The 12859-nt window shown below is 40.2% G+C and overlaps 1 protein-coding gene across 2 annotated transcripts in view; it reads left to right on the forward strand.

The window, feature by feature from the left end:
• Positions 1-9620, forward strand: part of tbc1d22a (TBC1 domain family, member 22a) — a 128944-nt gene extending 119324 nt beyond the window's left edge. For both annotated transcript variants that reach the window (XM_062443847.1, XM_062443846.1), the window contains exon 14: positions 6711-9620. In XM_062443847.1, coding sequence (XP_062299831.1) covers positions 6711-6839 — 129 coding nt within the window. In that variant the 3' untranslated portion in view covers positions 6840-9620. The remainder of the gene's footprint in view (positions 1-6710) is intronic.
• Positions 9621-12859: the final 3239 nt, after the last annotated feature.

A 12859-nucleotide genomic window follows, 5' to 3' on the forward strand; every position in this document is an offset into this window, starting at 1 on the left:
GGGCACAAAAAGTGCCCCATAATTTATGATTGCGCAAATCTGAATATAAACCATTTTTTGATAAATAGTTTAACCAAATAATTGCGTTCAATAACAGGTGCAGCCATGCTTAAACTTTTAGCTATTTAATCATGCACTTCCCTTAACACAGATAATCTACCTCTTTCAATAAAAAAAAATCTAATCAAATTAAAGATATTTTGTATTACTGGACATGGCATGGATGATAACCGCATCACCCGGGGCATTTCTCTATGTAGGAGAATTGTCAGCAGCTTCTCCTACAGCTGGTGGGAAATAAGACAGCTGGCTGAAGTCCAGATTCAGCTGGGTCTGCCGGCTCACCAGCTTATCACAGAGTCAGGGGATCAAGGCAGCAAATGATCGAGAGGGTCCTGGGGCAGGAGGGAGCGCTCAAAAAAAGTCCTGTCCACTGACAAAAAGTCCAGACATCTTGTCTGTACATGGCAGGTCATGGAGGTCCTGGGGGAGTTCCATAACACTCTAAAACCCCTTCAGGACTTCACAGATGCTCTGTCAGGTGAAGAGTATGTCAAACTTTCATATGTAAGACCTGCGTTACACCTTTTCAACAAAAGTCTTCTGATGGATCCAGACCTGCACTTTTTTATTACCTCAATGCCAAGTATGCCGATCCATCGACTAGTGACCTGTTGGACATAGCCTCCCGTGTGGATCCACAGTTCAGGTCCAAATACATTGCAAGTGAAAAGATCAATGCATTGAAACACAAACCTGTCTTGAAGGCAGAGTCTAAGCTGGTTGATAAGAGGAAGTTGTAAGCCTGACCCAGCTGTATTCTCTGTGCCCGAGCCTGCAGACCAAAAGCAGCAGTGCCACCAACAGCTTAAGAAGGAGTCAATGGCAAGCCTTTTAAAGCAGAACACCACCACCAACATCGCACTAACACAGACAGAGGCAACTGAAAATGATACAGATCCTTTCAAATGGTGGAAGGGACATGAAATTGTCTTTGCAGCGCTGAGCTGCATGGCAAAGAAATATCTTTATAGCTGGCCACCAGTTTCACTTCTGAAAGGGTTTTCAGTTGCAGTGGTGAGATTGTAGCCTGCCTCAGGGTATTCCTGAAGCCTGAGGCTGTTGATTGGCTAGTTTTCCTTGCATAAAACCTGTAAGAAATATAGAGGTCTACATAGGAAGAAATATGTTGTCTGGTAAAGAACTGTCTACCTCAGTAGAAAACATGAGTACATTGTCAGAGCAAGAAGGCTTATTGTTATTTTTGTTCTGTCTACACGGTTATTTGCACAGCTGTGTATTTTAGTAAGCTGGAGAGAAAAACCTGTAATTGTACTCTCTTATTGAAAGCACATTCTAAGAGATAGGCCTATTTTTATTTAATATAGAGGGGTTTTATAGAGGTGTGTTGATGTATTGTGCAGCTGTAGATTTTCAAACAGGGAAGGAAATTCTGCCTTTGCATTTTTATTTCCATCACAGTCGGTTTTAATAAAAGTGCTTGTGGCTTTGACTAACAACTGAACATTTAGCCCACTTCCTAAAAAGAACAGAGGTGTATACATTATGTATTGCCATTCAGAGGTATGCATTTTGGTTCATATCACACAGCCCTATTTGACAGCGGCCATGGCTCTCTGCATGAGCATTATGTTCCTGTATGCATTCTCTTTTTGAAGAAAGAGCCTTAACACAGATTCTATTGACAATCTGCTTTCCCCTCACTATCAATAGCCATTAACCACTTTAAGCCTTGCCAAGCGTAGGAGATGGAGAGCTAATTGCCTGTTTTTTTTATAGCGTACTGTATACAGTAATGGTGGATCAATGTGTTTGTTACTACTGTGGGATAAACGGATATTCATGCCTTAATAACCTCAATGACACATACACACATACACAATGCTACATAAGCAATATGCACACACATCTTTCTTCTTTGTCTGTCTTGCTTGTTCCTCCATTTTACTGTTCCATCTTTGCAATTGAGTCTTTCCTATAACAGAAGCACACACTGTAGTAAACACACATGCATCTTCCTGCACTCCACATCCTCATTGTTCCATCTCTGTCCTCCTTTCACCGCCATCGCCACCCCCGAACACATGCAAAACGTACATTGAATTTTACCGACAGCAGTTTTCTTTTCTATACGCGTCACACCAGACACTTGTGGCCTCTCAGCGTGGAGTGTTGCCACCTGTGTGGAGTGGAGTGAGCGCAGCGTTTCCCCCCTGACAGCGAGATGTATGCAATTAAACCGTATTAAAGTCATTAGCCCAACAGAAGTGATAGCCAGCAGATGGTTACCATGCAGAAATATGCCCTTAATGAAGCTCCTCAGTTACTATGGGTGTGTGCTTGTGTGGCGGAGCATTCATGAGTGCACTCGTGTGTATGCCGTGTGTATGTTTTGTGTGGGTGTGTTTCCTAACGTCTATAACACTCAAAGCAGTACTTGATTAGACGGTGGTTGGTCCTTCTCCTGTAGCATAGCAATTACTGCCTATTGTTAATTTATAAAGATATGGTAGCACATGGTAAATTTCCCTCCTACTACTTATCCATCTCTCTGAGACATTTAAGCCGTCCATATTAATATTAAGATTCTCAAATTCTTTTAATTGTCAGCCCAGTCTCCAAATCAGAAAGGCTCCTTTGTGCAGTATAAGAAGCCCATAATTACCCAAAGCTACGGCAGCTTATTTTAATATTTGTCACTTTTTGTGTAAAGAACTAAAACTAAAATCTAAAGCGACTCCACTTTTTTAAGCAAACATATATTTTAATTTCAGTAATTTTGTCCATTCACTGACATTCATTAATATTAAGCGACATTTCTAATCCCTAGTATCAAAGGTTGGTATAAAGCAATAGCATCAACAGCATTTTAACTGTCTGGTACACTTAATAGATATTTCCACTTATGTCAGACATCCGAATTCATTAAAAAAAAAAAAAGTTTGAAGACTCTTTTTGTCTAGCGACGCTCCTCAGCATATATTAATGCACTGAACATAATGTAGTCAGGAAACAGTGTTGTTATTCCATAGGGAAGCTTTCTTTTTATCCGAAGAGCCCGGGGCAGTGAAGTACAGTAGGGAGAGAACATGGTGTCTAGCCCCGGGCATCCAGGACCGCTGAGGTGATGCATAGAATACTTAAATATATACACGTGTTCACATAAATACATACACATTATCAGTGCTCTTGATGGCTGCCAGACCCATAAACTACACAAATCAAATTAGTTTCACCGTGAAAATCTTTCTTTTTTAAATAATTTATTTTCTCTTTTATCTGCTCCTTCTTTGTTCTATTTAAAAGGACTATTAGCAAAGGGTGATTTGTCTTCATTTTAATGTGCCTGACAGATGTTCAGCAGGACATCTGCAGTTGTTTTACTGAATTTTTCTTTAAAAAAAAAAGTAATGTTTTATTTTATTCGATTGTTTTCACGTGAGCAGACGTACCATTAACATAATCGCACGACCCCGCTAATGCTCGCACGATGTCTGTAAGGCGTGAGCAAAATTGTTGGAATTTCGTACGTGTGTAAGTAAGTGTGTGTGTGTGAATGTGAGAGAGGGTGAGTGATGAAAGGGGAGAGCTGATAGTGATGCTCTATTGAATACAGATGAGAGAGAGGCAAACTGAATTCTGATCAGGCTGCCTTCTCTCTTTCTTCCGCTCTCCCTCTCTGCCCAACCCTAAGAGAGAAAATACTTCAGAGAAATGCATCTTTCTGAACTGAGGGAAAGGGGGGGCGGGGGAGTCATTAGGTCAACCTTGCAAAGTCAAGGTCCAGCTCTTCTCAAAGCAGCATCTATTATAGTAAGTTTTTTTTTAACTGAAGAATTAACAAGCTGCTGGATTTTGATGATAGTGATATGCCACAGTTTTAGAGAGAATCTGATCATGAACCCAGAGTCTTGTTTCATGTTTGACGACACTGGAGGCCGAATGTGTTAGCATTTTTTATCAGAGCTCACTGCATTTTTGGAGCACTCCCAGATTTTTAACTCTTTTTCTTTTTAAAGCCCGAGGCTCCGGAAAGTAAGTCAACACAGTAATCAGCACCTACTCTTAAAGTTTGGATAAGAAAAACAGCAAATGTATTTAAATAATGAAATTTGACTGCATGTCAAAAACTGATACGCAGCAGTGTTCAGTTATTCAGAAGACAGGTGAAACACAGCTGTAGCCTAATCTCTAAAATCTGGCTAGGGTGGCAGCTTTGCGCTTAATTAGTTGAAAAAAACTTGTACTTTTACACACTCGCTTGGAATACAAATGCTTTTTGTTGAAAAGTCATCGGGGTCGTCTCACTGGCTCATTAAAAACGAGCAAGGAAGGAAAAAAATTAATGGAGCCAAACACCTTCAATTTAATACGTAGGAGGGTAAAATAATACAAAGTGCCCTGCTGTAGTAAATATATTCACTTAAAGTTTTGTGTAGTTTGACTTCCTCGACAGTTGTGGGAAGATGAGGGTGGAATGTGCAAGAAAATTGTGCAGAACTCTGACACGCTCATAAGAAAAAAAGGTTAAGTATGAGGTTAAACTACAGACTTGTTACAATTCTATTAAAACACACCAACCAGAAGCGTGAAAATACTTTCTGTAACAAGGTCACATCCTTTGAGAAAGCTACAAACTGCTCAGGAGGCAGATGAGCAAAGACACCAGAAGAACCAACGTGATTTGTCCTTCGATGTGATTATCAACACCGTGATTGGTTGTAAACCCTGTTGTCACGGCAATGATTTCGGGCTTGATAATAAAAGCTCTTGGGACAGTGATCCATAGCACACACACCTACACACACACACACACACACACACACACACACACACACACACACACACACACACACACACACACACACACACACAGAAACAGCCTGTCGCACTGCTAACCAGTCTCATTCCCCTTTGAGAGGGAGGCATTAGTCTGGGAAATTGAACTTGTATATATGTGTGTGTGTGTATGTGTGTATGTGTTGCCGTAGTCTGTCTTCTTACTTACACAGTAATGTACAGAACAGGAATCTGGGGAAAGGCTTGAGCTCCACTGAATTGCACTTGACACTTCTTTCTTTCTTGATTTTTTTTTTCTTCCCGTCTCCACTATACCCGCACCCACCTCTTTATCTTTTTTTCTCTTTCTCTCTCTCACAGCTGTTATTAAACCACATTGACTGTGCTAATAACATCTGTGTCACTCTCACATACAGGCAGAGGCAGAGAGCAAGTGTAACTGTGCCTTTTCTGCTACACTAGAATTAAACGTGTACACACTAGACCCCAAAAGGATATCCTTTGTGTGATTGAAAATCCAACCACAGCCTTAGGAAAAAATTTGGCCTGCAGTTGAATTGAAATAGTTGCATCATTTTTGGTAGTCTATTTTATTCATTTCTTTTTTTAAATTATACCTACTGTCGGCAAGTGATCTCTATTCTCATCTAACATTCCTGTATCAGACTACCTGAGTAGAGTAAGTGTAAAATACATTCCAGTTTTTTTCTGTATTTCTAAAGTTCACATATCATTAGCTCCATCACACTTTTACACTAAACTAAGATCCAATCACAATGCCTCCTACATCTCTCAGTGTGGTGTAATTGATTCAGTCGCATTCAATTGTGATTGGGTCTTTCACCTTGCATCTAAAGCCTTGTTTACCCCTGGTATTAACATGTCATCTGGACACCTGGATACATTATGTGGATAATGGCATCTGTTCCACGGATATTTGCATTTACACCTGGTATTAAAAAGCGCTCTTGTTTTCTCAGAAGCGCCCGCATTGTGATCAGATCTCAATATGCAAATTAATGCAGTGGAGCTGGCAGACTTGTTAACAAACATGGCGTGTCACAGGTCAAGGAAACTGCTGCCACAATGGGATATCATTCATTTTTCAATCACTTTCTGTGAGGGAAGACTTCTAGCTGCTGCTGCTACTTGTAGTTTTTTGGGGTGCTTACTTAAGCTGGCTGGTAGAGGCACAGTTAAGAAACCTTTCACCTTACTGGGCCAGTTTTTGTATTATGAATGTGGTCAGGCTGTATAGATTTCAATTACACCTGCTCAGATCCAATCACAATGTGAGCCTGTCCACTTCCAAATGTGGTCTAAATGACACCAATGCAATCTATTCTCCTTATCCAGATGTTTTTCCCAAAACAATATTAAGGCTGAATTATATATTTATATTAATTACTTTCATTTGCAAATTACCTGATTCTGTTTTTGAATTTATAAATGAATATTTTGATCGATTAAACACCAGGAATTCAGTATTAGCTTTATCCATCTTCCATATTCTAAGGTGAATGTCTACAACAGTCCAAAACCCAAATATGTTTATGTAGCCATAAAACAGAGTGTATGTTTGGTGTTCCTGCTTGAAAAATGACTTAAATGATAAATCGATAATGAATCTACTCAGATCGAACATTTCTTCATTCTTCCTTTACACCGACTCACTCTCTTCTATTGAACAGCCGCAAATTCATCTTTGCTTTTATTGTCTTCTTACACAAATGTTTATCTTTCCTCCATCAGTCGACTCTTAGACTTTTATTTTTTTTTTTTTTTTTTAACTTATTTTTTTGTCTATTGTGCTTCTTCCCACTGTTTCCTCCAATTTGTGATTCCTCTTTGCTCAAATTAATTCCTTCTTTCTTTTTTTCTCTCACCAGGGCTTGATGATTCTCCTGCAGAACCTTCCAACAATGCACTGGGGCAACGAGGAAGTAAGCGTGCTGCTGGCTGAAGCCTACAGGTTGAAGTTTGCCTTCGCTGACGCGCCCAACCACTACAAGAGATGATGAGCGTGGCTCTCTGCAGCTGCCCCACCCTTTCTCCTCTTCCTCTTCATCCTCCTTTCCTTCCCCACACTCATCTACTGAACTTTGAGGTTCCTACCCCTCGGTGGAAGGACTGCCTCATTTTCTTAACCCCTGTTTCCCATATTGCCCAATGGGCCTTTCAGCTACTAAGAGATTTAAATCAACCAATGACTGAGAGGACGTGCTGTGTAGCACTCTAACATGTTGATGTGGAGCCTTTTTTTAAATTATTTTTTTCTCTCTGATCAGCTCTGAAATGCGCACTCTCGCAGTCCAGTGCAGACCTCTGAACCCTCTTCATCATTTAAGCTTGGTCCGCTCAAGCTGACGCCTCAAAGTACAACCTCTGGTGTGATGCAGGACCGTGAGCTATTGCTCAGCACCGCCTGGGGTTTTCTTCATGGCTCAGAAAAATGTTCTTTCTCGCTTATTGTTATTTCTGATACCATGGCAATACATTGTTTTTTTTGTTCCCCGAGGCAACGATTTAACCTTTTTTGTCAGTTTGCCAAGACAAAGAAAGATGGCAAAAGGGCAGTGCGCTAGATGGTTTACATATTTGAGCCCCTCTCTCCTGGCCACAACACAACCTGAAAGAACGTGACCTCTCGTGTTTTTCTGTGGGGGGGGGGGTTCCCCTGCGTCATGCCAGGAGGGACGGATTGTTTTCCTTCATGACAAAATAACACACTAAAATCCTACAGAGAGAGAGATTGTCAGTCTACAAGTGGAGGATTGTCTCCCTCTTTCCACAAACCACACACTCACACACACACACACCAACTGAGTCCCTTTCCTTCATCCCATCCTCCAACATCCTGGTGTTTGAGTGTAAATCGAACAGTGGTTAGAGACTGCCGGTCAGGAGAGTCACACACGCGCAGATCGACATAAAACAAAATAATAAGCCATTAGGAGCAAGAAAGCTACTTATTCCCGCTCATTAGGTTCTCCTAATGAAGGGCCATGTCTTATCAATTAGCTACTCCTCCTCTCTGAACTTAGGACTACCTCAGAACACACGTTAACACACAAAGTGGTGAGAACTGGAGATCCAACTGACCAAAAACACACACGTTGTTACATGCATCACATAACGACAAGAAACAAACATGCACATCAACTTGGGCGTCCAAACCGTTCAAATCGAAACTGGAATTCTCCTCATGGAAGCTAAATTTGTTATTCACAGAAAATGGAACAGATCCAAATGTGTTATTTTGCCTTTATTAAGGTACAAAGTTAAGTTTCTATCTTTGGGATCTGTCAACCCCTCCTACACAACTGACCTTTGGGCTCTATTTTCAGTTGTCTCTTGGTTCGGTGCTTTGACTCCCTCTGCAGCCTATAAAATTTGGCGTATCGATGGAAGGGGTCTTCGACTGTTTGCTGAGAACAGATTTCAGAGCAGCTTGTCTGTTTTCGCCTGGTAGTACAAATGAAGCACAAATGAAGATATTTAGGAAGTAAATGCCTCTCTTAAAGCAAGTCTTGCATCATTGTTAATGTCTTTCTCTAACTTGGAGAAGCTAGTCCGAAGTTCTCTACAATATACTCACCATACTCTTTCATTTTAAACGCCCCATTCTATTCCATATAAAAAGCAGCACATATATGAACAAAAATATCTCATGTGCTTAGTTTAACCTCATTATTCTTACTCTCATGACATTGAACTGTTCAATGGTCTTCACAGACGTCAGAAAAAAACCCTTTTTTTATGTTCTTGTCTTTATGTTGCTCTGTTCATATAGAGCACATGGGATGTCTAACCCAAAGTCAGTAGCACCATATTGGTGTGATGTTGGGAGGAGGGGATGGGATGTTAATCAGACATTCATGACATAACACAAAGCTGTTAACGTTTGGAGCCTCCTGTCGCGATTCCGCCAGGATCCATTATTGTCACCGGAGCCCTGCAAAGATGGTGCGCGTAGGTGTGTGAAGGGGAGATGGAAGGAGAGAGAGAGAGGGGGGGGGCGAGGGAGTTGTATCTCTTTGGAAGTTTCAGCACTTTTTTTCTGTGAGAGCTGTCAGTCTTTGATCACACATTGGGATTTTTTTCTCCTTTTCTTTTTACACAATCTGCAACAGTTTCACAAGCCCCTCATCTCCCATGCTCTCTGACAAGGAAAAACTGCACTTAATTTAAAAGTCTATAGCCTTTTTTTCCTTTTTGTATGAGATATATTCTTTCAATCAGCGTTTTAAAGATGTGTCTTTCTCCTCTTGGTTTTATTTTTTTATGCTGTTTACATGACAAGCCTATTAAGTTGTGCCTGACTCTGGAGACACAAGACAACATCCTAGTTACGTTTTTTGACCTCCAATTAACTTGAAAGATTTTAGATTTCTGCAAGCGATAGTATGACATTTTGAATTTGTTGCGAAAAGACAGAAAATATCTTTTTTTTTTTGGTTTTGTTTTGTTTGTTTTTCTACACCTTTTTTTGGGTGTGTTAACCACAAACTGAACTGCTTGATTATACTCTGGGCATTAATGCCAGATTAACAGTTCAAACATTGGCCATTCGATAAACCCCTCCCCTAAATAATGATTGCCCAGTTATAATTTAGCAACCATAACTAGGCATGGCAGACCTGTCAAGCTTCTCCACATTCTGGAGCAGAGTTAGCAGGGAATTAGAAAGAATTTAAAGAGTTTTGAGGGTCACATCTTTTTTTCCCCAGCCTTTCCAAAGTCAGAAACACACAAGGATGAATTCTATACTGTGTTTAAGATACAACAACAAAAAACAAAACATTCATTGATATGCCCAGCTCACTACATTACTCTCTTTATTAGAAACCTAGTGATACTTCACAGGTTAAGCAGCATATCACTAATTATCTTAGGTTGTGGGGTTACAGGCTATGTAACATCCACTGTGTAGTATTTCCCCACTGTGTGGGGTGACTAGGATGAGTTTAGGGTAACATTAACAGAACACAACATTTTTGGAAGTTTATACTCTAGCAGCCTGAGCCAACATTACTCAAGATAATGTTATTTTTTGCCAAATACATTGGTTTAATCATCATTGTCAGAATGTAAACCAAGCAGCCAAACAGGATTATGTTATGAACACAGTTTTTCCTTACATTTTTATTATTATAATTACTTAAAATACCAGGAACAACTAAGTAGCTTTACCCTGTACAAGAACAATGCTGTTTCTTTACTCGCATGTCAACTACATGGATTATCAACCAGTCAGGCTTCTGACCGTTGCCTAGCTTTTAGCACAGTATTATATATATATATATATTAAGACCTGTTTTAAAAGGTTCTTATTTTAGAATAAGTCAGCTGGAAGCATTAAAAAGTCAGTGGGAGATGGTGTTATTGAGCTAACATTAGCTCAGTTTGTTAGCTAGCTGGAGCTAATATAATCTGCTATGACACTTGAGGGGGGAAAGTGATAGCTAGAAATGATACGGGCTAGACTAGCATAGGCTATAAATAAGAATAATCCGGCTGTCTGAAATCAAAGGAGCCATCATTTCAAAGTTATTTCATACATTTTGAGTGGTAGCCTACTAATGTCACTATTATAATTGTAATTGAAAAGAATGGAAAGCTTGACAGGTGTAGCTCTGGAAGGAGGGGATTAGTGAACAGTCAATCATTGACCTGTTAATTACCCAAGCCCTACTTTTCAAGTTATGTTGCCTTATTGCACATTTTTAATATTGAACACTGTGAGGTGTGCTGAAAACTGAAAAAAAAAAAAAAAAACCTGAAAAAAAGAATTATTTAAACATATATTGCCATAATGGCCGTCATCCTCAGAAATGACCAAAATTAAACGTTTCTTGCATTTTCTAAAATGAGTTGGAAGACAGACTATGTGAGAATTAGCTGCCTGCTCAAACCTTTGTGAAAAGAGATGGTTTAATGAACAGACGTGAATACACAAACACTCAAATTAGCTTGGCTGTGACCCACTGTTTCTCAGCACATACACGTCTCCATGGTGATGAAGGCCTCGGCGGTGTATGGCTGGAGCCGTCTTCCTATTAGAGCGCGCACACACATACGTCAAACATTTTTTGGAGCATCTTCAGGACGGTATCCTTAAGTAACATTTTCAGCTGCATTCATTTTTCTTCTTTTACTTTTTTTTTTTTTTGCTCTACTTCTCCAGACACAAAAATATGTTTATGAAAACCAAACTGAGAAGAAGAAGAAAAAAAAATCCTCCCGATGTCTTTTGCCTCTTGAGTACTCAGAAAATCTAATAATACTAGAGCGTGTGGGTGACAGGAGTAGTGGTTCTTGAATTTAAAAATGTGTACAGAGAAGATTTTCAAACAAAATCTGTAAATAGAAAGTGTAAATAAATCCTATATATGACAAAATTGCTTTGAATCTGGTGTTGTGTGAATGTGTTTTTCTTCAGGTGCGTGCTAACTTGTCAGAAGATTTTAATGCTGTGTGTTTAGGAGACAGAGAGAGATGGCAAACGGATGGTGGGAGCAGAGAGAAATTTGCAACATCTGTAAATAGTGCATGTCCAGCTGCAGTCAGGTAAAGTCAAGGTACAGTATGATGTATTAAACAACATAAAAACCTTACAGCAACAGAACTCTGCAGTGTAGTGATCTGTACCCCAGTGAGCTTAGAATACAGCCCTTTACTATACTGGAAACCCAGAAATGATGCAGGATTTTTAAATCACTGCTTTTGTTTGTTGCACGTGGGTTATGAATACAATTATCGAGGCGGTGTGTCTGCGCATGCATTAGCCAGTGCAGTGAGCAAGTCGCGGCTAACAGCTGTGCTGATGTGCAGCATGTAGCTAATTGTATCGGCTGTATTCGCACACCATTCCCATACACCCAGTCTAACAGGTAAACACTTCTTGTCTGATCCCTCTGGAGGAAATGGCAGCACCAGTTCGGTTAATGAGACTTTCTCTGTGTGTGTGTGTGTGTGTGTGTGTGTGTGTGTGTGTGTGTGTGTGTGTGTGTGTGTGTGTGTGTGTGTGTGTGTGTGTGTGTGTGTGTGTTTCAGAGGACAGGAAGGAAAGAGGAAGACAGAAAAGACAAAAAAAATCAGAGGCAGACTGCATTCACTTGTAAATGTGACTGCGTACCTGTGTGTGTGTGTGTGTGTGTGTGTGCGCACATGCAGCAGCCCACCGTAGAAGCCTCCTCGCTCTCGTTAGGCTGACTGATGTTCACACAGGCAGCCAATTATGGAGTGCCGGTCACTGAGGACTCCAGTCACTTCATGGGAAATTAAAAATACATTAAAACCAACAATGGTCGCAGGAAGGCGCTTGCTTGTGTCAGTGCGTGTGTACAAACACACACACACACACACACACACACACAAAAGTCAGGGTAGTAAGAGGATGAAAGATGGGGAAAAGCCAACAAAGAACTAGCTGGAGCACACCATGAACCAAAAGAAATACAGTGCAAATATTAGCATAATCAACTTTCCCTTAAGTATTTCCCTCATGGCCATTTTCTTCTCTATATATCATAGCGTCTCTTTGTACAGTAGGTCACTATTGTGTATCAGCCAGTCCTTTTCATCATGGTCTCACTCTTGCAAATGTTGTGAGATCTCAGAAGGCTGAAATGTCGAGACAGACTTCACGGCATTTTCATAGAATTTTAAGCCCGCGTCTGAAATCAATTTCCTGACTCAATTTCGAAGAGAGGATCTGCACAGCAACAGCATTATTGTCACTATGAAGGATAACACGCAGATTGAGGGTGTCTCTAGAGAGGATTTTAGATGCACTGTGGAGGCAACTGTGATGTAAATCAGTTTCAATTGAAAGTTTCTGCTGAGGCAATGGAGGGAATATGCTGTGTGTTGAATGGAAAATTACTTATAAGCAGCAAATGTGATATCATACATAAAATGTAAACCCATCTTAAGGGATGGGTTCACTATTTTTCAAATCAGTTTTAAATCAACAGTCGGGTGCTTAAATGAACATTTAAACAGGTTTTTCTTGCTGTAATTATTCCTCCTGTTC

The sequence above is a fragment of the Scomber scombrus genome, chromosome 22 (assembly GCF_963691925.1).
Source record: "Scomber scombrus chromosome 22, fScoSco1.1, whole genome shotgun sequence".
Classification (NCBI taxonomy): domain Eukaryota; kingdom Metazoa; phylum Chordata; class Actinopteri; order Scombriformes; family Scombridae; genus Scomber; species Scomber scombrus.